The sequence below is a fragment of the Cariama cristata genome, unplaced genomic scaffold, assembly GCF_000690535.1.
Source record: "Cariama cristata isolate BGI_N322 unplaced genomic scaffold, ASM69053v1 scaffold5417, whole genome shotgun sequence".
NCBI lineage: Eukaryota > Metazoa > Chordata > Aves > Cariamiformes > Cariamidae > Cariama > Cariama cristata.
In genome coordinates this window covers 81,361-108,135 of record NW_009628223.1, presented here as the reverse complement: position 1 = coordinate 108,135, position 26,775 = coordinate 81,361, and the positions used below count along the sequence as shown (strand labels likewise).

The window sequence follows — 26,775 nt, the reverse complement described above, 5'->3', positions numbered from 1 at the left end:
ATACAGTATGTCCAGACTGTGTCCCAACTCGTCAGACTGCTGTCACCAACCTCTTTAGAAGCCCTGATATGTATGAATTATTCTTGGTGCAGCAGCTCCTTCCCATGATATCTGAAGTGGCAGTGTAAATGCTTCACTGAGATATAACATATTCGTATCAGGAGCCCGCAGAAATGTAGCAGTATAGATAACTGAAACCTCAGTCTAGGAAAGGCTGCCTTAGACATATTTATTCTTCAGATCCTGGACTGTAATGTATTTTAATCATAAATACAAACCCTAGGTATGAAGCTGGCTTGTGTGTTTAAAAAGCTAAGACATAGCACAGTGCACATCCATGCAAAACATCTGCTAGGTAACTTGCATGTCAAGCTATGTATATTCATAACCGCCCTGCTGAAGCATGAAGTCTGGCCAGAAATAATAGGCTTGTCTACCCTGGATAAATAAGGCATGCCAGTTCCAGAGGGAGCACAATTAGATTAAAAAGAAATTCTACTACCATACTTTAAGTTCTGGATGTGAAGAAAAAAAAAAAAAAAAAAAAAGACCCTTTTTGAAAAGAGACAAGAATCAATAGGAGTTCAAATTTGTGTTATTTACCCTTCTCTGCTTATTGAGCGCCATGCGCAGGGAGGGCTTTCAACATCCAAAAATAACCCTGTAGTCTTTTATCAAAACTTCTGATGATAAAAATAATGCAAGCTCACACAAATACAACTTCTCCTCCAGAAATAAGCAACTTCATTGCTTTGCACTTTTACATGAAAACCTGTTGCATGGGTGTGTCTCACTAAGGATAAAACTATTTGTTCAGTAAAATAACTGTGATCTTAATATCTGTGTAGTCCTATTGGAACATATATAGCCACACGCAAAAGAAGCGGCTGGGTGCTTAACCTCCTATCAATTTCAAGGGCAATTAGGAATCAGAACGCCTTCACATGTTCAGCCCAGCGCTCTGTTGAAACAGAAGCTAAACAGATAAAGTGAGGGTAGATGAGAAATCTGTAGCAAATTAAACTACAGCACCCGAGTTCTCTTCCTGTTTCAGCATCTCTTAAAGCACAGGGGAGAATTCAAAAGTTAAAAAATAAAAATAAAAAAAACCAAAACAAACAAAACCCAAAATAAACCGTGCCACTAACAAAAACCACACAGGGAAAGAACAGGGAAAGAAACAGATCTGATTTTCTGAGCAGTGGCATGTTCATTGAGTATTTGTTTGGACCATTTTGATGCCAGAAATGTACAGAAATATCTGACAAAGTTTTGTTCTCTGTTAAGTCCTAATGCATAGTAAAATTTTAAAGTATGCATCTCATTTTCAAGTAAGGAACTTGAGTTGCACTTGACTACAGAAAAAACCAACTGACAGTTGTGAGACACAGATACCTTCCCTGCTGCCACCCTCTCTTCCTGCACAGTACATCTTAGAAGGCAGAGTAAACAATTCATCAAGGTTAAGACTCTGCATCACACAGTTATGAAACAGCAATTATATAAATAATTCTAAGAGGTATTTTTAACTATTTCAACCAATACTACAAAGTTTATTTCTCCTCCTGTAGGAACTAAAGATGGGAGTACCAAATTTGTATAGTGTATTTTGATATCCAATTACCATGACAATTTTTAAGAACTGGGCATCCAAATCCTTTAGGCAACTATAGTAGCTGGAAATAAACTTTATTGTTATAAGCAAGTAACAGGTCTTGAGAGAATCTTGCGTATGATCAGGAAGTTTTTTTTCAGAGTATGCTATTTTCCCTTAAGGAATAAAGCTCTCCTTGAAAGTGTCAATTCTTATTTGCAGCAGCTGGAATAGCAGTCTTTAGGTACCTAAAGGATGGGAGGGCGACTGCATTCAACGCCAAGCAGTTAGTCATTAGAAGCAGTTCAACGTTCCCCTTGACGTCTCCTCCAGTTTCTACCTTTTAAGTTGGAAAACTATTCAAGAAAAAAGTTCGGATTAATTCCACCCCATTCCAACTTAACACTCATTAGAAGCAGTTCAACGTTCCCCTTGATGTCTCCTCCAGCTTCTACCTTTTAAGGTGGAAAACTATTCAAGAAAAAAGTTCAGATTAATTCCACCCCATTCCAACTTAACATGAGAGACAGCTTCAAAGGGCAGAAGCACTTGATTCCCCCTCTGCCAGCAGAAACTTATCAGCTCCCTTATCCATCCTGTCAAGGACGTGAGCAAGCCCGTCAGCAAACCTCAAGTGGCCTGTCAAAAGCCAAGGTCAGAGAAGGAAGTGAGAATCAAGCCGTAGATTGCTGCCAGACAGACATGGCCCGAAGGTGCTCCTTTAGGTGTGCCCCTTGCCCCCTGCGCCCCATGGAGGGCTCTGCTGCTCTGGCTCCCAGCTGCGGGGCACGGCAGGACACCCCCGTGCCTCTTCCCTCTATTTTGGTCATTCTTTGTCCTTCTGTTTCTCTTCTAACTGTCCCATTCTTCTCCTTGGTCCCTTTCTTGTCCGCCAGTTTCGCTTTTGGTTTCTACTCGCCAGTTTTGGTTTTCATAGGTGAGAATACTTTTGGTTTTTAAATGGGGTCACTGTCCAGGGAAACCCATGGAAGTGGCAGACAGAAGAGATGAGCCGTTAACAGGGGTGCACACCACGCTTTCTTCTGTAGTTACTATACAACCCACAGGGCAAAAGACCTTGATAAGGTCAAAGACAGTCGTTCTGAGTCACTAACAAAATCGATTGATTTAAACTCATTTTAGCATTTCTTCATACACTTCTCAGTAGGCTCCCCTAGCAAATAAGGCATTCTGGGCTTGACCTTGTATCTCATGAAGTCAGCTAAAAAACAGTTGTACTATCTTCTTTGCCATGAAAAGATAGATGATGATGATGATGATCTAGATTGCAAGACTTACAAAAAAAGACAGTCCAAAACCCAGATCAATTATACTAATTTTTCTTACAAATAACATCCTTCATTTTTAATGACCAAAACTCAGTTTTAATATCTAATGCTCTTTTCATAATTTCTTCTTCTTTCACTTTTGGCAACAAAAGTAAATTTATACTTTGCTGGTAGCAATTTTCTAACCAAAGTTAAATTAATAGTCTTTGTTCTGACACACTCTGTTAAAATGAAGATACCTTTGCCACAGGTTATATATTCTTTCCATTACTGCTTCTGACATAATTTTAGTGAAGTAACTCTGATACCTTTTGAACCTGTACAAATGCACTTTAACTTCAGATAAATTCTGAGTTCAATCTGGTTTGAAAATTCTTTGTAAAGAAGTGTGGGGTTTGGTTTTTTTCCCCCCACAGTAAATGAAAAGACTTAAATCAGTAACAACAGCTTTTTTCTGAAGTCTGTTAAATCTCTGTACTTAAAGAGTACTCCCGGGTTTCTGCTGCTTTTGTGCATCTCCTACACGTTAGAAAAGAAAAAAGTGTTGCAAATCATGGAAAGATCTGTTTCAAAAACCACAGAACTCAGCTGCAAGATTCAGGGGGGGCAGAGTTTGACGTGATAAACTCAGTAGATAGCACTTTAATTTCAGTTTGTAAACTAACTCATTTCTCTTCCTCCCATACCCCCCGAGGACACATTTCAGTGCTGTTTTTGTTTCAAGAAATATGGTATTACCCAATTTACATTAAATCAAAATACTAATTTTTGCTTTAACTGCATGGTTAAAGGGAGGTCACACTGTAACTGAGCAAGCAATTTCTTGTGTAATAAGCCTAATAGAGTGTCGATTCCATTTCATTCCCATTGATTTCCACAAAAGTTGGGCCAGATCTTGCAACTACAAATATTTATAGTTTGAAATAGCACTTTAATCTCATTTTCACGTACCTTTTTGTCCAATGACTTAAATAACGTACCTGGGGGGGAAACGAAACCACGACTCACCTCAAAAATTTAAACTGATATAGAACAGATAGCATTGATTACAAATTTACCTTTTTAATGAATGCCACAGAGAATGTATCCCACGATACAATCCCATGATCCATCAGCTCAACAAATGCAGTCAGTGTAAAGGACAACATATCTCCAAAGCTGCAAGAGACAGGAGTCATGACAACATTTACCAGTGATGCAGCAGGACAACGACCAAGGGAATAAAGCAGCAGGAAGCTTTCAGAAAGGCAGGAAAATGAAGCCAATTATGGACTAGGAGGTAGCAGAAGAGCAAGAGAGGCCGTGCAACAGATAGTCTCCAAAACAATTTAGCATGGACATCAGGAACAGTCACCTGGAAGAAAGCAATTTTGTAAGAGAAGAACTAATCCCCAGGAGAACACCACACACAGTGCTCAAGGAAATCAGATCGTCCAAATCAAACTTCTTTTATAAATTTGGAGTTTTAGATCTAACAGACGAAAAGAAGTGAGCTTTTTCTTAGCAACTTATGGAAATGCTCCTTACTGAAGGTCAGAGGTGCCACGTTCTGGTACCTCTGCATCAAGCAGACTGGCAGAAAGTTAGTGGATTGTTTGTTCCTTCTCTTACAAGGAAGCAAATAGATTTTAAAAATGCACCAGAAGAGATCATATATTGAGCAGCAATTTTCCAATAGTTAATGCCTCGATTTTTTCCTTTGAACCTGAAGATGCATCTCCTTTTGTTTATCTACAGGCAACCACGTCACGGCAATTGCAAAGTTCCCATAGTTTATCCAAGCATGCAGCTCAAATCGTTTAAGGTTTGCAGGCCACTCCACCGCATTTTACACCTGTAAATTTGAGATTCAATGCATCTTTGTATGAACTCAACTGAATTCAAAATGAGTTTAAACTCAACAGAAACAATATGCTCTAACCTGACCAGCTGCACAGGCACTTTCCATGTTAAAAAACCAGCTTTTAAAGATTAGCTTCACGTCTATACACAGTCAGGGCACCGAAGAGGCAGCAGCCGTACTGATTTCAACGAAGCCGTTCAACGAGGTAACTACTTCATCCAAGCAGCAGTGCACAGAGCCCGAAACGAAGCAGCGTATTACCTTTAAGGGCATGCCAAACCGCCTGCAAGGTACTCTGCCACTGAGCCAGTCACAAGCATAAGCATACAATCAAGTTAAACAGCATGAATAGTCCCAGTGATTTTAATGCAACAGCTTACCTAATAAAAAGATAAAATTAAAAAAAAAAAACAACACAACAATCTCTGTCAGATTGGAACGGCAGTGCTCAGTACGTTGAAAACCTGAGTCTAATACTAAGGCTCTAGTTAAGCAATGTAATTGGTAATCCTTACGCTGCGATTTGCTCTCCTACTATCCTGCACCAACCCAACACAAATAAGTGAACATCCACTCAGATGGTAGCCATTTACAGCAGTACAGAGGAATAAGGCAGAAAATCTGTTTTGATGAAGCAGCTCCAATAGCCAGTTTACTGGATTTGATATAATCTGCCATTTAGGGATTTCTGATGGTGAAATGCAGCCTTTAGTGGCCCCTTCATTTAAGAAAGGAGCTCTTGTTCACCAAACCTCCACAGATGCCCTCCACTAAAAATAAATTTGCCATTCTTGAAATTTTGTGAGTTAAAAAAACCAAAACACACCTTTCTCTTCTCTTCCACAGAGGCTTTGATTATTTATGACAAAATGAAAAAAAACTACACCAAAGAGCAAACAAGAAAAATACACTGTCTTTAAAAAAATTCCCTGCAACTCTGCAAGGAATATTTTGTTCAGCAAATACGTGACATGGAAGACTTTTGTTTTCTTGTAGGGGGTAGGGAGGTTGGTTTTGTTTGCTTGGTTTTTAATATTGCAAATCTTTTAAGAATTAAATTAGACTTAAAATGTCATCATTAGCATTCCAAATAACCAAGGATTTCATAACAAGACGACAATAAGACTCTGCAGGAAATTTAATCAGTTCCAGTCCTGTAATTTTCCCCAGTCCGTTTCTTTTGCATAAAATGGGTATTTATGAACCCACAAATAGAACAGCACCCCTAGGAAAGGCTTCCTTCTAAAAATTTGCACCAAATTCTTATGCATCTTCATGACAGCATACTTCCACAAATATATGGAAATCTAGTATTTTAAGAAGCTAGGCTAAATTAGATCCAAATAAAAAAAAAATTACAAAAAGATAGGCTATATAGTTTGAAAAGTAGATAAAAATATCTCTCCCACCATTAAACTAAGCAGATGATGTATCTCCTCTAGATTTTCTCATATAGTGTTTAAAAATTTAGTCATTTAACCTGTATTTAGTACACAAATACTCTTCTATAAACTAATTGTATATGAAAGCTAATCCCCATTAACAATGGGTATAGTTTAGAGGGATTACTTAAACTGTATTAAACCTGCATAAGGATATTCACCTTCAGAATAGCAGTGGCTGGAATGTAAAGGAATTAAGCCAACCTGAATTCAACGGTCTTATTTATTCTTCTCACCAAAACTACTGATTAATCCAGCCAATTAATCCAGCCTTCTCCACAGCTTTGGAGGGGAAAGTAGGTTAATGAAGCTGAAAATACTGGTATTAACATATAAACCTGGTTTTAGTAGATGTGACAACAATACAACCGTTTGGGGTCCAGAAGGTGAAAGTACTTTTTGACTTAAAATGACCAGACACCTCCCCAGGTGTCACTCCAGTGATACTGCTTCAAATAATTGACGGGAGTGAGGAGATGCTACACTGGGACTAATCAAGCAGCAAGAAATACTCCAACTCTATATATTAAGCAGCACCACACATACAGAGTATGTATTTTTTAAACATATAGCTATACATATGCACCTGCACACACATGTATACACTAAGTGGCATTGCAAAAGTCAAAAGCCAGGCTTAAAGGATAAGGATTAGGGACAGCACAGCTAGAGATGAAAGCAATCTCCAGGGTAACTAGAGCAAGATAAGGATTAAAGTATCTGGAGGGGGAAGGGAGTGGTGGCGTTTCATTGTTGTATGTTTAAACACAAGCAGATAGGTAGAAAGAGACTTCCAAGCAATTAATTTCGACACACACATGCACGGATGCACTCATACTATTAAGAGTGGCAAACAGAATAGATGCTAGAAATACCAAGGGGATCAAAGCTGATTCATAAAAGTAGTATTCTTAGAAAATACGTGGTAGGGGCTGTTTAACTCAAAATCTCAGTGAGTGTTCTCGTCATACTTCCGAAAAAGTCAAAAAAAAAATAATGGGGCCTCCTTCTTCGTAAAATCTTTTTAGACTAATCCACAGCACAAAGCACGACACTTCTGTAAATATCAGACCCTTGCTGCTCTGCCAAAATGACTTCATAGTTTGAAGGTAATTCCTGACGAAGGTGCTTTTTAATGTGTGTCATTGCAGCAAGAGGAGAAAAATGACCAGGAAGATGCACTGTGTAATTGCAATTTCATCTCTCACTAACGCTGACACTTTAATGATCTATGGTCTCAGGCAAGCAATTTGTGCCGTCCCTCCTGAACGCTGTCCAGGGCTCTGGCTCTCAGCTGGGGACACCTTACACTGGGACAACTGGTGAAGTGTCCCCGTTCTCTGCTCTCTGACTCCCCTCTTCTAACCACCACTGCGAGGATGGGCGAGCTGGTCACGAAGCACCTCCTCATCCTCAGCAGCTCTCGGCAAAAGCCTCTGAAGCAGCAGAAAGCTGTGGTCTGCAATGCCATCGGCTGTCCCAGCGCGGCCGGCCGTGCTCTGACCCACAGCCTCTGCACCTCAACCCCGCCGGCAAACCTGACTGAAGTCAAGAGTCGCATTTCACATCTCTAGGATTTAGAGAAATATCAAGTCAAAGTCTGTTAATTTACGTTCCTAAGAATTTTCTACATTGTTACCTTAAGAAACTGTGAAGAAAAAAACCCACGTATTTTGATATTAGCTTTTCTTTCCTAAAAATAAAAATGACAGGAATGTGCATGTGACCCTGACCACCACACCTGTCTCTCACCTGCCTTCCTAGTACCATTTCTACATGCTAAACCATCTTTTTTATCACGTGTGCTAAGCAATCCTCAGAGGTGTATATACAGAACTATGTCTGATATTTTGAAAGATGCCTAAAGCAATTTGGATTTCTTATCAAAATAAATTAATGGGACTTGAGCACTCAAATCCCCTAGACGTTTTTGGGAAAAAAAAAAACCAAACTCAATCCATGTTTAACACACATACCAAAATGAACATTTTATTGCTATTGAGAAGGGAAAAATACTCAGTTATTCAAATGACTCCTTAAATCCAGATAATTAGTCAGGTTCAGCTGTCATCAGGTAACAAAAAAAGCAGCAATATAAGTTTCTATGAAGCTAGGTAGACTATCTCATGTTTTATATGATAAAAGTTGCATAGGACAACCTGGAAATTAACTGTTGCTTGTCTGTCACAAGTAGGATACAGCCACCAGCCCATTAGGACTCGAAGGCAAAGACTGTACGTCTTTACAGAAACCATTTTTCATGGACAAAACAGAACCAAAGCTGATCTCTAAATGTGCAGAGGGAAGGCAGCAAAGAAACAATTTTAACTGGGCAGGAGGCAATAAGAGAGTGGCAGCCTACTACCAAACGCAGGAGTTAAGGAAGCGGTTAACTTTAAGTCCCTTATCATTCAGCAACTGTGCTCACAGCCCAACACTGGGCAGCTGAAAGGCCTGACATCACTGAGGTCAACATCAAAGAGTAAGAACAGCTTTTTAAGTTAGAGTTGTCAAGGATAAATGGCCATGAATAAATTTAAACTGGGGAGCAGAATGTATCTAATCATCAGAGGACAAGAGCTCTGGAAAAGCCATGGGGGCAAGAACCCAAGTCTAAACCGAAGACTGATGATGCAGGAGGATGCTGTGCAAGCACAGCGGGAACAAGTACCTTTTTTATTGCTATGGCTCCTCTTCATTGCTTCTACCCCGCCTTGTTTCTTCAAGTAACCTTTCCCAAGGGTGAAGCTAAGCCAACACCAAATCAAAATAGGAGCAATTCACACCTACTTGGTACTCAGTACAGCTGAAAATGACTGAACAATCTGCCAGGTAGCTGCCCCTATTTTTCTAGATGATTACAGAAAATACACTTAACTGCAACTGATACAGTTTTTTTGTTTGGTGGGTTTTTTTTTTTTTTGCATCGTGCCAAGCTCCACTGAAATATTTCTTTGCGGTACAATTTCACAGCGTTCATTACAAGGGATCAGCCCTACTGAGTTTAAACCGCTTGCATTCCAAAAACCTGAAATAGCTTTGTACCCCTGGTACCAGGGCTTCTCTAAGCTTGAAAATTAACTCTGATTAAAGAAAACAAGCTGCGAATTTTAAACAGAACTGTAACTATTCTTGAATAACTCCAGGTGTAGATACTCTTATTATGGAGTATGACGAAATCCACTTTGAGGTCCATTAAGCATTTCTCTGCAGGGGAAACTCACCCAGAGGACGTATTACACACTGGTTCGTTGTGAAGATGTGATTCGGATTACCTTTTCTCTTACTTCCCATCTTTTAAACTCCTGGGTTTGCTCATTTCGAGCTGATTTCCTTAAACGGACCAGCTTTTCTTAAAAGACCAGGAATAACTAACTACTCAGGAAAAACATCACTCTCCGATCAGCATGGTTTGACTACAATTCAGTACTGCAATGCAAAGGTCAATTAATAGAGCTGTTTCATGGGGACTTTTTTTTTAAATCCAAGTATTAGTCAATATGGGATAAATAAAATCCCAAAACAAAATGGGAACCCCTAAAACTGAAAAGACAGGGAAAAAGAAACCCACATTTTAGAAGAGGAACTTCCTTCAGTGGAGAAAGCTATTAAACAAGGCCTTTCTGTGAAAATCAGGTTCTAACTAAATTGGGCTAGCATGTGCAACCTACCAGAGATAAAATGAAATACTGGCACTTTATGAAATATGTTATCCTGTAAATCAAAACCAACTTTTTTTAATTAGTATTTGGTTTCTCCAAGTTTCTTTAGTCAAGACGACAGCAAGGTGGAGGCTGCAAAGTTTTAAAATTTAGTTTATTTCATTGCATCAAGCTCTGAGGGTTTGTGGGGGTTTTTTATAGTTCTTGTTTCATCGGACCTTTTCGCATTAACACATGGGTGAAAAATAGTCAGGATGTTCGATAACTACACGCATAGGGCACTAGTGCATACTATTTACCCTCAAAATGTACAAACAGGCCAGCTTCCAGAACTATTGGCTTCACGTCCTGACCAATGGTTCTGGTATCTTTTTTAGCACAAGTCCTAAACTCAGGAATTTGTGTTATTTTAATGGTATTATTTAATGTACTACTGATAGAAATCAATATATTAAACTGTGTGTCCCAATGTAAACTGAAGTTTCTACAAGCAGCATTTACCTTCCAAATTTAGAATAAACTCATCACATACATTTTCTTTACTACCGTATCCACTGATGTGCTATAGCTACACTGATCAATAAGAATCCTCTTAAAGCGGGTAATGCCATGTTCCCATGAGTAAACAAAACTAAATTGAAGCAAGAAAATTAATTCTGATCATCAGTATGATCAGGTCCTAAAACCAGGGTGCAATGCAACCATAAGTCAGTATTTTAGTACTGTTTTGAGGACAATCATGTAATTTAACGAAGAGAAGCCTACAGGATAACAGAATTTGGAAGCAGAGAGATGCTGAAGGAGCATAACTATTCTTCCACAAAGAACTATTTTCACAGCAGCGAGGAAAAACCCACCACCTCAATGCACAGGAGGTACCTTGTCTCGGCAGGGGTGATGCTGCCAAGAATTCCAAAAGCCTCATGCCATTTTAATCATTTTCCTCAGTATCTAAACTTTTCTATTATGAAACAAGTTACTTTGTGTTAAGTCAAAAAAGCAAACATAGAGGAAGGATTTAAGTTTCCTGCCAAATTTATTCTTACTAATTTATTTATGATGCACTGATTTTAAAATGTTGCAGAACTTGGTTTACAGCGTACTTGTGAAAGTATGATTTAGCATGGATTCAGATGGGGAGCTGCATTTCCTGCACGATAAACCACACCAAGCTCTCAGTGATAGACATACAGCTAATTAATTATTTTTTTGCTTCCTTGGGTTTTAGCTATACTTGAGATGTCAAACTTGCAAGCCAATCAAGGCATTAGAGTATCTCTTGGGGTCCCAATTTATCAAAGCCTATGAAGCCTGTGCTTAACTTGAAGCACACAGAAGAGTTCCATTCAAAATCATCAGGGACACAAGCATGCTTCTGAACTTTCTGATATAAGGCCCTTCACCATATTACAGTTTCTCTTTATGCAGTTATCTGCAACAATTAGCATTACCTGGGACCAGCAAACAATAGGAATTCAAACTGGCACAATGACTCTTACTTCCATCTCACCAACATCAGCAATTGAAATTGCCTACTATCAACCATATAAGCCAGACAAATGTAAGAGAGGAATTGGGGGAAGGTGGGAAACAAAACAAAAGCCTTACTTTGGAAATAGCAGAAGCCCCCGCAGAAGTTACAGAAACGAAGCACTCATTCCACAAGCAAAGCAAAAAAAGGCTTCATCAGAAACTTTTAACAGGCATCAAAGAGCAGAAAGCAGAGAAGGCTGAAGGCTTGCCGAATGAATAAGCACAGTTGTATTTACGTATAAAGATTAGCGCAAGGGCCTGAACTCAGTCATGCAAAAGAAAAGGTAGTGTGCAAGGTGATGATCTAATCAGGTTCTTACCAGGGCTTCATTATCTTCTGCAATTTCTGATATCGTCTGCAAAATTAAAACTTGCACGTGAGGAGACACACTTTAAAACATCTGGACTCTATTTACCTACACATACACAGCCTCACACACACACATCCATACTTGATTCATAAAATTCAGACAGACGCACACTAAGAGGCAGTAAATTACTAACAACTTCCTGTGAACAGAAACAGTTCAGTAACTGGTAAAGAACATTCAAAGTTAATTTCAAATATTTATTCAGAATACTTGTGTTAACTTCTGTTAGGAAAAAAGCAGAAAAGACAGTTAATAGAGGAAATATATCAGATTTCTCTAAAGCCTGTTTCTCTTGACCATTAAAGCATGTCTAGGTATCTTAAATTAGTTAAATATTTGTGTAAAAGAAGCCTTTAGTACAAAACAATAAAGGTTTACCCATTAAACATTTTCTGTCTCATTGCTATGATGTGCAGTCCGTTGTCTGAAAAACTCTTTTATTTACTTACAGTCTCCATCACTAATACTGATGTCAGCATGGCTGAAAGTTGTTGTGTAGCTAGGGCCAACACAGACCAAAATCCTGACCTTCTGAAGTCAGGGACAAGGGTTTTTTTTGACTTCAAAATGGGTTTTTAACCACTGAGTCGCATTTACTCAACAACTCAAAACCATCTTGCACTAGCTCCATGGCACATAAATACAGTCCAGTAATCTTATTCCAACAGAACATGTAGGCTCACTCATAGCTCTTTTGCTCTTAAAATTCACACAACCGATGGACGTGCCTAGACCCAAGGTGCTGAATCAATCCGCTTGAGAAGGACAATGACCTGCTTAAGAACATCACTTATTGATTCAGACTCTAAGAGGCCAAGCTACACACCCAACCTTCAGCTTTCCTAGTAGATCCCAAAACATTTGGTTGCTAGTTGCAGCAAGAGGTTTAATGTACCCCATGCGTTTTTTTATTTGGGCATTTCCTATTTCCCCCCCCTCCCCAAAATGTACACTGTTGTGTCTCTTCAGTGAGCCAGAATCTACGGCATGATATTACTACGTTCAGTAAACTGGGAGCCAAATATTACGAGGGGTTGGGAGCGCCAATAAGTGCATTTGAAAGCTGTAGCCCACTAATCACGATCTGCAAGTCATCCTCCTGCTAATAACTGGCTTCAGAACTGCTGAGCAAGCTGAAGAAAGAGACTATCAATGGTAAAAATGGCATCCAAGATAAATAACTTCTTTATAAAACACCACTTAAAAAAAAAAAGTAGCATCCATCTCCTGCTTAATCCCTTCTTGTGTCTCCTCAAACTATTTTCACAGTTTTATTTCAGAGGGTTGGCTGCAGCTCCATACTGGGCAGGAAACTGTCCTAAAGGAGAACAAAGAGGTTCCTCCTGCCCCCCGTCCCCTTCGCACTTGCTGCCCTGCCCTGCAGCCCACAACAGCTCTAGGACTCCAAGCTCTCCAACTGCCAAACTCAGCTAGATTGTGTTTATTTATTTTCCTTTTGGTACAGCTGTAACTTGTCCCACCTCGCATTTTACATGCTATTTACGCCTAAGCAGTATTGTGCTTTCTACAGAGACTGCGTGAGTCCCTGTACAGACTCTTTGGAAGAAAGACCAGTCTCAGGTAGGGCAGCTTTTGGGCTGGTTTGTGTAACCATCACGAGAGAAAACACAGGGAGTACATCACAGGAACAGTGGTTTGAAATCCTTCATTGCTAGCTGTGAGCTGCAATATTGATGCCTGAAGATAATGATGGCACAGTTTACTGTGTATCCACCGGCTCAAGCTAGAAAAATCACAAGATTTTGTTCTTGGATTTTCATGGCTTTGGTTCTTCTATGCTATAACAGCTATCTATGCAGCCAGTAGTAACGAGTAAACAAAAAGCATCCTGATGATCAGACAGCCTTAAAACGGGGAGAAAATTATCCTCAACATGCTTTTAGGAGCAGAAAAGTTCAAAGCATTTCCCACAGCAGGAGTTCTCAACTTCAGCAGAATGTCATTCCTGTGCTTCTGCAAACGGGGAGCTTCCTTGCTGCAGCAGACTCTGCTAAACCCAGACCACCACCAATGGGTTTTGCCATCTCCCAGATGTGCGTGGATCCAAGCAACCTTATGCAGCACGTGCCAGCAAAACTTCATAGCATCCTTCTGAGTCCAGTTTTTAAAACCGTTGCTTTTCATCCAGGTGCTGGCTTTAGCTAAGCACCAAGTAAACCTGAAATTGGTGCTGTGTCTGTCCGACATCAAAGAGAAACCAGTGTGGTGTTTGCAAACTGGTAGCACTTCAAAGGGCAGACTCAGTTTTGCCAGAGATTTTTCACAACAGGCTGTAATCAGGTGCATTTTCTCCATGACTGAGCCCAAGGATTAAAGAACAAATATCTGAGTCCTGGAACAAAACATTTAGACAGCAACTCTCTTAGCATTTACAGAACTCTTACCCATCTTGAGTTAACTGGCAATTAGTTAACTTGAGGTCAGAAGATGTGCAATGTACAAGAAAAAATTTTAGAACAATATGGAGAAATAATTGAATCATATAGGACTTTTCTGGTGAAGCAATACAAAGACAGCAAATTTGACTTGAGAGGAAAGATAACTATTGTATTAGACCAAACAATTTCTACTAATTTCTGTTGCTTTGGAAAGTGTGATAAGAGCAGCAATCAATCTAGGACATCAAATGTTGCAGCAACATGGTACAGGATGACTATAGACAGACATTTACCACTGAACAGGTGGAGGCTGTTATCTAAAGGAGCACATGTTATTTTCAACCCATCATCGAACCAAAAACCTAATACAGAAGGACCTGGCACGGGCAGAAGTTCCTCTTGTGTTCACTCGGAGATTATGCTGAAGTTACCACTGAAGGAGTAGCCAGGCGAACTCTTCCAGCAAGTCAGCATGGAAAGGAACAAGCAAAGTCTGCCACGTCCATCAGCTTTCCTCTCTCTAGATATACATAACACTGTTGTTTCTTCTAGAGGGCTGACTCCACGGTAGCAACCAGACAGTTCTGTAAAACGCTCTCTGCATGAGTTACCACAGGTATGGTCAAAAATGCTGAAAGCCTTTGCTGATCTAGACACTGTAATTAGCTCAATACTTAGATCTTTTTTGTTTTTAGAAACCATCCCTCAATTGCTCTTGCACAGATGGGAACAAAACCACGGCCGAAAGACAAACGTTGTGAGGGTAAATTAAATAGCGTCTGTGAAAGGTTCAGATACTGTAGTGGTGAAAGACAAAAACAGACAGCAATTTTTACACAGGGAGAAATCTCAAAACAAATGCCAGCATAATGCAAAATAAACACTAACAACAAGTTACTGGTTTAGACATTTTGCTACCATAATACGTTCCCTGTTTGGCCTCAAAGGAACTCTGTGATACATTTCCAACTGAATCCCGAGCAGCACCACTTCCCTTTGGATTTCCCCAAGCCAGACAGACTCTCAATACTTGCTCAAATACTGCAGGTTACGTCAGGAACAGCCTCCAGCAAGACCAGCTTGGCAAGGATCCGACCAGATCAATTCCTATCTGTTCATGTGCAAAAACCGCTGTGCAAGGACCAAAGATGCCCCAACTCTGAATCCCAGCTGGGGTACCACGGAGTGCGCAGTAAGGGCTTGTCTGCACTGGGGAAAACAACTAAAACCTTGTCCCATTGTGGAAGCCAGCGGGGACGATGCCAAGAGCTGAACCAGTCACACCCACTTCACCGCAACCAACGGTTCTGAGCCTGCACTGTGTAAAGATGTGCAGAGCAGGATAAAAATACCACTGGGGATAAATGCTTTTCATGTAGTATGGCCTCAGAGAGGGCCATCATTAGCAAAGGTGGAAGATGTTCACAAAAACTTCCTCTCTACAGAAAAACTGATGGGATGAGCAACCTGCTAACCACATTAAATCGTATTTGGCTACTGCTTTTCAGGCAAACGCAAGGATAGCCCACATTCTGGATAACAGGTAGTGCTTAGAAGACAGACAAATACACAGGAGTGCATATTGCTGGCTTCTGTCTGCATCAGGTGTGGCTATCACATATAAATGAAGTCTGGGAAACACTCTGGCCAGGAGGTGGAAACAAATTCTTTGGATGCAATGTGCAAAATGACCATTAAGTCACGCAGCAGCGCTCCCGCTCCTTACAGCCACCACAATATCCCACAGCCACCGCAGTCCAAGACACAAAAACATCCTGGAAAGTTGCAGCAGTGGAGGTTTTAAGCTCTTCTCTTTATTTTTGCTGGTTCCTCCAATACTACACTTTTGTATGGAGATAAAAAAAAAATTAGTTTTGTCCAGCTTGGTACTCTGAAGAGCATTTGGAAATATAAATCCACTGCTGGAATTACTCTTTTTATCACATTTTACAGAAGTGGTTGCCAAACAAAACTCAGTAAAACTGTCGCCTCTCCTCTTCCCCGTTCCTGTCAACAAGGTGTTGATATCACCACTTAGCAGAGGTCATTTAAATGCTAATATTCTTAAGCACAGGGAAAGCAAGAAAAACAACCCTGGAGAAAAAGCAGTTAGGATGGGAGGAATGTAACGAGCAGCAAATCTCCCCCTCTTCTCTCCAAAGATGTGATCTTTGATGGTTTAATCTTCAGATGAGGCTTTTATCTAAAACATACAGTGTGTGCTATGCATATGTAAAGGATATATAAGAAATTGTATTTCTGTGTGCTGAGAGGGAGGGCGGAATCAGCCTGAAGATTGATGGGGAAACAAACCCAAAATAGAGCAAGCAGGAGAAAAAATAAACCAACAAAAAAAGCCACCTCACAAAGAAAACCTACCTCATTTTCATCCTTTATGGGAACTGCACTGAAAGATGAGGCTGCAGCCCCGTCCCATTCTCTGGCCATTACCATCGCCACAGTGCTGTAACAGGATTACCTGATTTTATACACTCTTTTGGATTTTTGCCTCATAGACAAGAGTCACTCTCTCCCGACATTACAGAAGCACTAAGAAATGAAGATTGCATAAAACCCCTGTTGGACAAGAATTGATTTTGGCAGCAATGTCAGATTAAGTAATCTATGCTCCCAGGTGAAGCTTCACAGGAATGGCTGAGCCTGCCTAACAGCCCAGTGCTGTCAAAAACACAAATTATTTTCCTCCCTCCACTGGCTGGCTTATTTTCTGCCGGATTAGCAAACCGAGTTGGATCCCTGAGGAGTCAGATGAGCCTTGGAGCTGACCGAGAGAGGGAGCGGGTACTACACTGGCCAGTAGCCAGGAAGGGGGCAAAGGGACTACTTTGTTTAGTGGCAAAGATCTACTAGCTGAGCATTGTTCGTATCTCCTGAAAATTCATTTTCCATTTACCCAGTGAGTTGTGCGTGCACAACTGTTTTCTGGGGCAATGCTGTGAGCTCAATCAGGGAACTGAATTGAGTTAAGGAATACTGTATTAAAAGTAGTCTTTATTGTCACTTTTAATAATCTACATCAGTTTTCCAGTCCAGCTTGCTACAAACAGGACTGGCGTAACTCTTCAGATGAGGTAGGGCAGGAGTAAGTGGCTGTGAGCAAAGGCTGCTTAAGTGTTCTGACAGCCCTGCTGAAATACTCATCAGACTGGGGTGGAAAAAACCATTAGCAGGTATGTGAGCAACTGTCCCGAAAAGCATGTTAAAGTCAGAATAACTCCAAACCAATCTGTCTTCAGTTTTCCACTGGGCTGGCATACAGTATTATCTCTGTAAGTCAAGCCAAGAGCTAGAATTTCACTGAACAATACAATTTGTCCTTAAAGCATGCACAATTGCCATCTCGGAGACTTCCAGCTGTACAGCAGCCAGCTCTGCAACTGCATGTGTCCAACAGAAGACTCCTCTTAGTTGAGAGTTAAAAACCATACAAATACATATTTATTTAGAAGGTTATATGAACCTGATCTAGCTGCATTTATTATTTCCAATAGGAAGATGACAAAATTTAACCACCAACTCAATTTCAAGCAAGTTTTTCTCCCCAATCTCTGCACTAAGCAATTACAACTCCCTTAAAATTAAAACCAGGCTATCTGCAATCGTGTCCGAGCAGCATCAACTAGCATGCTCCTGTGCCACGGCTGTACTATAATAAAGCTGCCCAGCACGGCCACATTGATGAAGCAGACCTCTGAAGAACAACCCTCTCAACAGCAGCAGAAACAATTCTCGTTACTGTCAAGACAGCTAGGCTTAGCATAGTCTCAGTTTTTTGGCAAAAGACACATGTTATTTCAGCCAAATGACAGAGACCATGATAACGTCAATTAAAAAAAAAAATACTGAAAATTCTGCATAGGCCTTCCTCCTTTTCCTCACAGTCATGAGATGATTATTATTACTGATAATGACAAAAATAAATTTAGATTCCTTTTATTAACTCTTCGGTCTTTCAACATTTATGGCTTGTGACTTACATTTTCCTTTTCTTGCTTTAAAAGGGACTACGAGGGGTGGTTTTTTTTTTCCTTTTAAGGAAGGCTGAGAGTCTATCCCAGTCACACAACTCTTCCAATACATTAAGGGAAAAAAAACCCACATTTTTACCAGTCTTCTGCTACATCAGAAAGACTATCCATATAGCAATGATTTTCTGAAATATTAATTCTAGGCTAGACTATAGAATACAGCTCTTAACAAGCGAACTATGTTATCTCAGATGGTGTAGTAAGGAGACACGACCGCTTCTTCCAGTTTGGTTCCTGAACACGTTTTTCATCAGTCATGGTGGTAACTAGGGCCTTCTAGCATTGCTCTCCTGCCTCATTTTAGGGCATTGCAGTCTTGCGGGGAACAGAAGCAGCACCCCCTTACCCTTCCCTTTTACACTGTCTGGACATCCAACCAGATGGACTGCATATTCAGCTTCCCTAAACCAAGCACAAACCGGGCTTCAGACAAAAAAAAAATTAGCATTAGAAGTGCTATGGAAATATCTTTCTGAAAAGTCTCTGAAAAGGAAAATAACTGTACGCGCCCAGCCACTCCCCTCTTTGGTAATACAGATGCACAGAGTCTGAGAAATCCCTGGACATCATGGATAATTATAAAATAGAATCAGCATTTACTTGTTCTTCATGACCTAACTTGTCTTGCAGTCTCTGCTAGAATTTATAGGTCACCCGAACCATAAAAATAAACATAAACCCAAGTTTTTTATTCCTTTTTTTTTTTCTTCAGTTAATAAGAGACTCCTAACATGTTCTGGAAGCAAGAATGAGCCTGAAGGAAAAACAAAGATGAGCCATCTCAATCAACAGGATTGAGATACATTTGGACAGTTTCTAAGACATGTTGCATCTCTACCGATATAAATATATTCACACTGACAAGATGCACTCCCAGCTTCACTAGGGCCCCACGCACCCCACAACCTGCCTACCACCACCCCCTGTGACTGTCCCAACACACACCATGGCTACAGTTCATTCACTCTAAGCAGCATGCGCTCACGGAGATCTGGCCCAAAGTATGGTAGCTACACACAGTATTAAAACCACTTTGGAAAACACATGCAAAATTAAAAAAAAACCTCTCTCAATTTGTTATTTTTCAAGCTATATTAACAGCAAGAAACTGGAAAGGCTATTCTCTAATGCATTCTAATTTTTTTCAATATTCAGGAATATACCATATGGAAAATTAACTAGGAAACACTGTTAGCTCTTGAAAACTTTTTATATTACTACTTCTTTTCATCACCAGCAAAATGAAGCAGAGGTAACTAGAAACCCAGGCAGTTACATTCTCTTCTTCTGATCACTGTATTTTTACAGCCATCAGCTTCACTGAAATAATGAGTAAGCAGCACAATAAATAAAGCCAACTATAAATAAATCATAGGCCTTTTCCTCGGTGAAAGTTATATAAAAAGCTGGAGTCTTGCTTTCCAGAGGCTGCCCACTAAAACTTAATTACACACTCAAATTATAACTTAAGAGTTGCCCCTAACATGAGTTCCACGCGCAACGAAAACCTCAGAGCAACGTTACACTGAGCATGACGGTACTTTTAATGAGCGCTGTCGGCCCCTTTGGGGAAAATAGAGAATAAAGCTTGACTTAACAAAATTCATCGATTTCTAGCACAGCTGCACCACACTGTGAACAGAGAGGCATCACTCAGCCTGGGCTGTCCTCGGCTGCATTAACCTCCAGGCACGCAGAGGGGCTCCTTGCAGAGCTGCAGCAGCTGCCCCGTGGGGTACGTCCCATCCCCTCCAACCCCTCGGAGTCATAGTCCCAGTCTCCGGGTTGCAATATGACAGCAGAGACCTTTTTGGCATCCACTCAGACCGCTTCCTCAAGTCCCAAACTGAGCAGAAAATTAACTCTGCAAAACAGAAGTGGATACTTTGCAACCAAGTTAACAAGCTGGATTGGCTTTGTGAGCATCCAGACACCAGAACGAGTTCCAGGAAGGAAGCAGGACTGGGCTGAAGAGCTGGGGTTGGCACACGAGGAATGGGCAAAGAGGGCAAGGAGCTGGACCACCACTCAGCAGCACCAAGCCATTAGGGTTCCCTCAGCTGCGTGGTTGAGCCACAGCCTCATTCAAGCAAGGCTGGCTCAGCAACAGTAACTCAAATGTGGGTAAGGTAACTCCACAGGGAAGATATACCTTAAAAGTCTCTTTACAAAATATATTGCCTTCTAAAGCTGGGCCACCAAAGAAGTTTCTGCCCTTCCCTGAAGTTTCTGCCTGTTCATTCCTCCCCTAATACTGTCAATCTCCCCACACTTTGTAATGCTGATATAATTGTTTGGGTAGGTCTGCCCATGGACACTGAAGTGATCAGAATTAAAAATACCATTGGGGAAAAGAAAGTGGCAGGTACTGGGGCAGGGGAAAAAGGAGAGAAAAGAGCTTTTTGGTTTGAAGCATGTTGGTGACTTGGTCAGCAGCACAGCCCACAAGGTCACACTGCCGAGGGCGCCCAGCCCAGGGCGGGAGCTGATGGCAAGGACGCCTTCAGCTTGCTTTGACTGTTCAAGCGAGCATCTTGCGGGGCCTCTTATTAACGGTACTGCAGAGAGTCCAAGCAAAAACAGGAACAGAGAACAGAAGAGGACAATTGACTGACTCCTGTTGCTATTCCTTGACAGCCTAGGGCACTCAAATGGCTGCCTGTCCTCGTCCCACTCTCTCCTCCCTATATTACCCGTCTTCACCTCCCACACACACTTTGTTCGCTCACAGGCCATTTTAGGAATCTGTTTTGCTATAATAATAAAGTCAAAAACCAAACCAAAACAATGCTTCTTTGGAGGAAGTAGTTTGTCTGTTGGCTTAGCATGCTGAAATAGCAATGAGTGACAGACCCTGAAGTGGGAGGACAGGATCAATAACTTGAAGTCGGACGAGAAAGGAAAACAGCAGCATCATGGCAGGCTTAGGTTGCTGCGTCTGTGTATATCAGGATTTTCTCCTTTCATTAAATCTGAAGTTCTGTTAAATACACACTTAGCAGTCAGTGATGCACAGTATAAAAGCAGAAGGAAATGTACAGCATAGCACAGATGTCCTTGCTTTACAACTCCCTTCACAAAACCAGACTTGGAAAAACCTGACCTGCAGACCCCTCAGAAGCTGCAGAACGTCTAGGCTGCTGAACACGAGAAAGACCGCAGCGAGTGGTGAGAGCTCATCAGCACATGAAGCTGCTGGAAACTCTTACAGTCTGAGTCTTTGTTCAATGCCCAAACTAGATAGCGTTTCTCCCCACAGGCAGAAACACTGATAAATAGATTAGACAGGTAGATCGATCAATGCATCTTCGGTGATAAATTACACCGGCTAAAAATAAAAATCTGAAATCCCTCCAAATGCAAAAAAAAAAAAAAAAAAAAAAAAGCAATAGACTCTGCTCATATGTCCAGTCTACAAGCCTGCTGTGTGGTTTGAAAACTTACACCCTCAGCCAGGAATTACTACTAGGGTGTAATTTGCTGAGCAGTTCTTTCAACAGCGGTGCTGGCTTAAGTAGTTTCCCTCCCAAATAGTTATTTTTAAACCAGATCAGTCTGCTACAGCTTGGTCCATCCCACAGCTACAAAACAGTGGTACAAACACATCTGAAGGGTGAGGAGGGCACTTGCTTTAGCCTTGATGCAGCTCAAAGAACTTCTTGTAAAACACGTGAACGTTCCCTGTCTGTTTCAACAGAAAATAAAGTGCTTCAGTTTAAATACCTTCTACAGTCGAGTAAGTCAAACCATTTAACTTAAATAAATTCATGATAAACTACAGAGGCAGTGACTTTTACTTTGCTCATGTTCTGATCTTCATAGGCATATGTGAGCCTGCCCATTCAGCATATTTTTAAATTAGTACAATAACTGTGTGCATATGTTTACGTCACCTTAAACCTGTCTTTGGTTTTAAATTTAATTTGGTCTCTAAACAACAAATATTATATGAACGTAAGTCAAGCTGACTAACTTGATAACTGGAAGCTTGCTTTTTTTTTTTTTTTTAAAGTGGCATAATATATGCCACAGACCACATCACTGCAAAAAATAAAGACCATAACCCCAAAACACCAAAGATGAAACCATGAACTATTGGAAAGCCAGTATATAGCTGCAGTTAGGCAACAGGGATTCAAAGTCCAATAAACCATTGACCACATAACAGACGGGGATCTTCGAGAGCCTGCTTCTACATTTCCCAATCTAAAGACTACTGGATTCTAAATAGTACTTAATTCTTCTGTAGAAAATCCCTAGTGTATCTTGTGTGGGACCATCAGAGATAATTTGTTTTCCATTTCAAAGCCCACTTACTACTTCTGCTTTACCCCCCTAATACTATTTACTTTCTTGAATCCAAGAGAACACCAGCACATTTGTGAGGGGACCTGGACTCATTTCAGCAATTTACTTCTGAGGTCTGGTCCACAAGACTGAACACCCCCAATGAATCAGAAATCTACTTCCACAGCATTTTCTTTCTCTCAGGAAAGGGTGTGGGTATTGTTGATTTCTTCATGTGCAGTAGAGGTTAACACTGACTGTAAAGCACTAAAACTCTCACTTGAAACCAAAAGCCTACTTGAAATAGTAAATGTTAGAACATAATTTAATAGTGCAACAATCCAGTTGATACTTTTCTGTAGTGCCCTGAACATTAAGCCAATAGACACTTACTCAGGACCATGGTCCTGAACTTCACCAATGGTGAAAATTAGTAAGATGTTCTAATAAAGAATAACTGTATTTTCAGAGATCAGCTTTCAATTTCATGTCAAAAAGCCACTGTCATTTGGAAAACCCCAGCCAGAATTAAAACAATAAAAATGGAAATAAAGCAAGCACCGGGTTTTGCTCTTCATGTTCCCAGTAACACAAAATTTAAAACACACAGTTTTCAGACGACATCGCTTGGATATCAGCCTTTAAATATACTACCAAAGATTTATCTAAATTCCAATGGGTAGAGAAGAAACTAGGACCACATTCTCCCCAAAACTTTATGGCACAGAGAGTACTTGTGACTTCCTACTTTGCTCACACCTAATCCCCACTAGCCCATTGTCAGGGGAAACGAAAAAATATTCTCACTGATAATGGATATACTACCCTAGCAGCCCAAAACTCTTCAGATGTTTTATTTTATATAATCTTAGAAGTTGTACCCAGAAATAGTTCAGGCACTCGGAGAGTGAGCATGAAAGCACCCCATACAGGCAGAACGTCAGAGTTTAAGCAGAATACTTACTCTGTGCCGCTTTCAACCATTTGTGTTAGGAGGGAAATGCCATCTAGGTTTATAAATTCTTGGGCAAATGTAACATCTCGTGAGTAGTTGGCTAAGTCTTTCAGTGCTTCTAACTTTGCATCCATACTAGAAGACTGGATCCTCTCATGGAGCTGCTGTGCATTTTGAGCCTAAGAGAGAAACAAAACATATAAAACAAAAAACCTTCCGTTACAATGGCAGTAACGAACAAAACGTTAGCGCAAGCAGGACAATGGCCAAGTTTAATATTAATGATACGTAACACTTGCATGCTCAGAAATTATTAAGTAGTTCACATACAAATACAGGTATTACTACTCATGTACGACTCCATTATTACCTATAATTATTTGGATTTTTGCAGAATCATTAGCTGAGCAATAGATAGATATCCCATTGTCTCAGGCAAAATGTAAGCATTAGAAAAGACAGCCTTTGGCTTGAAGAGCTTACGTGTCACATCAATAAAAGTAGAAAGGAAAATAAAACAAATTGCATCAGACAATCTCAGTATAATAATGGTAGCACTTTTTTTCCTGTCAACTCAGTTTACACAGTTCTCATGACCTTTAACAACAACGACCATATACTGTCCTAATCCGGTTGTATCAGCAGAGACCAACTTCAGGCCTTCTGCTCCTTCCTCCCCCTCTCCCTTTTGTTCCCAACTCACATACTCACTTACACGGAACATAGGAATAATTATTTCCCACATAATACTATGATATTATCACTCATGCATCTTTATGCAAGTTCAATATCCACATACACTAGGCTATTCTGCCCATTAATGCTCCAAATACAGGATGAGACAGTGAAATCCAAAATGAACACTGATGATAAAAAGCTAAAGAGATATTTAAATAGTGCATATTAAATGGTCTCTCTCTTTAGCCATAAAAATACTTTAAAATACATCTCACGTTTTCAGTTTGACGCTTTCACGTACTGGAACACAATAGCCAAAAGCTTCCGTTAATAGCTAGCCAGCCAGCCAACACTTTTCTTAGAAAAAGAATCCTCCTCACTATATGCAGATACTTGCAAAATTTTATTTCCTAAAATTCACTTCTTACCTGCACTGAATGAAAGGTGAATGAGAGGCTATGTGTCATTAGGAAACCATATTAATGGTAAATTCTGCTGAGAGCTATTTTCTGAGATTATGCTTATTCTTTCTCAGCTGCAGAAGAAAAACAGAATAAAAGGCTGTGCTGACAGACAATTCCTTTTCTCTTCAAGTAATGAATACACTCTTCACAGAGATGGTCATCTCTGCCCATCAAGATTCTGAGATAGTAGACATTTTTAGTGCAAGCGAACATTTAAACAGGGAACACAGGAAAAAAAAAAACCACCGTGTTGTTACAGATACAGCTTCCTACCTCCACAACTTTGATTGCCTCACCAACATTAATAAATAAAATGTCCCAATATCCTCCAAGATCAGCAAGGTTTGCTACTTCCCATTTTTTATAAAGAAAAATGAATGCACAGTCTCCAATCAGCCTTTGGCCAGAACCTATCTGGTGAGGAGCATGTACAAGGAGGAAAAAACTTCTAGTTACGCTCGTGACCGTAGTTACCACCTTCAGTTAAGGCAGCGTTGAAAAGAAACAGAATATCTTTAGTCCTGAGCTCTTCTATGCCTTAAGCATGGGGTGGTGCAGCCATAGTGGTTACGTGATCTATAAAAAGGCAGAATCCTGTCATCCAAAAGGTCTTTCTGCCGCCCTAAATTACCCATTCTATCAATAGGTTTGAGTCGTAATGGGGAAACAGTGGTTTACACAGTCTCTCCATAAGGGCAATGTCCGTCCAAATGGTACTAAAAGAATATTCTCCCAAACTTAAGCAGTTGGCAGGCTAAATCATTTGCCAAAGCCTATGGAAGAAATAAAAATAGACCCCACTAACTTCCCACTTCCCGGATAACCACAGAATACTTCCTCCAACCCCTTCCCTTTGTCATAGCGGGTGTAGGAACTTTTGCTAAAGTACTCTTGTACAACCAGCGACAAAAATCCAGAGCAACCACTATTGTTACCTGAACCAGAAGTTCACCAGCCAACTCCTACTTCACCAAACGACCTCCTTCACTGAGCTGTTTCTACTCCGGACTCCCCACTGTAACAACTCAGGAAGACTCAGAGATGCAAAGCATCCTCAAAACACTACTCTTTCTCAGAATACATGGAACATCTGAATTCCTGCCCATCTCAGAAAAGAAATACTTCAGAAAATCTTCCGTGTCGCCATGGCAGTTGCATTCCCCTGGCTTGGGAAATGGTTGCTCAAATTTAACCTTAAGCTCATTAAGATCTGTGCACATGCCTTCTTCCACCTGCCATACTTCTAGGAAGGTACCACCGCCACTCTCTGCCTATGGAAGGATACAGTTCTTCCAGCCTTCCACGGGAAGCAGGTCCTCTGAAAGTTCCTGGACTCAGTGAAAACGAAACAAATAGGAAAGATGAACAAAACACCCGGTTCAGTGTGACTGAGCAGCTCAACCAGTAAATCTGAGCGGGCAGAACTTGGGCAGCAGAGCTGCGGCCAAACAGATGGGGACTGTAATTGCCTGCGTAGCACCGTGGCAAGCAAGAACGAACATTTAAGCAGAGCCTGGAGAACGCCCTCCCCCAAACCCCTTCACTTCACAACTGCTGTGCAAACAGTGCCTCATCTTCGTACTCACTGACAACAGATTATTAATGGCCAAGTTCACCCTTCCTCTTGAGGAGAGATTGCAGTCCCCGGCATAAACACCTGGGGCTGGTGAGCTGCTGCTGCCGTCCCAGTTAGACTTCCATCACACCTGAATCAATATCAAGCAGGGAAAGAGCTATCCCCACCTCCCACCAAACCCGAGAGCACCAGTACAGGGGTGCGCATTAACAGCTCACCCACACTGCAGAACAGCAGCATGAGCGGGACCAACCTATCGACAGAGATAACGTTAATCCTTTTCCCTCTGAAGTCAGTGAGAGCTTTGAAATCCACCACACTAAAACCAAAACATAATCTTAGGGTGAGAGCTTTGAAATCCACCACACTAAAATCAAAACATAATCTTAGATCAGAGACAGCTTGGTCCCCTCTACAGAGTACAAAAATCTATAAAGCAATGTCTCTCTGACGCAAAAGTGGTTCAGCCCTGTTTTAAGCACCTAAAAGAAAGCTTACTAACATCATAGGCTTTCTCTGACCATGCCAACGCTAATGCCCCATCAGCAAACTTTCTACATAGCTGTACTTTTCCTACATTAAACAAGTTTTGCAAGACACCGCATCCAGAAAACCTTGCTCCTTCTACTATCG

General features: G+C 40.7%; 1 protein-coding gene across 1 annotated transcript in view; it reads right to left on the bottom strand.

Annotated features, from left to right (window-relative positions):
• Window positions 1-26,775, bottom strand: part of LOC104165153 (engulfment and cell motility protein 1-like) — a gene marked incomplete at its 3' end in the record, with an annotated part of 63,382 nt that overhangs the window by 2,267 nt on the left and 34,340 nt on the right. Inside the window, exons 5-7 of the mRNA XM_009704714.1 lie at window positions 23,434-23,603; window positions 11,684-11,719; window positions 3,942-4,041 (exon numbers count right to left, since the gene is read on the bottom strand). Coding sequence (XP_009703016.1) covers window positions 3,942-4,041; window positions 11,684-11,719; window positions 23,434-23,603 — 306 coding nt within the window. The remainder of the gene's footprint in view (window positions 1-3,941; window positions 4,042-11,683; window positions 11,720-23,433; window positions 23,604-26,775) is intronic.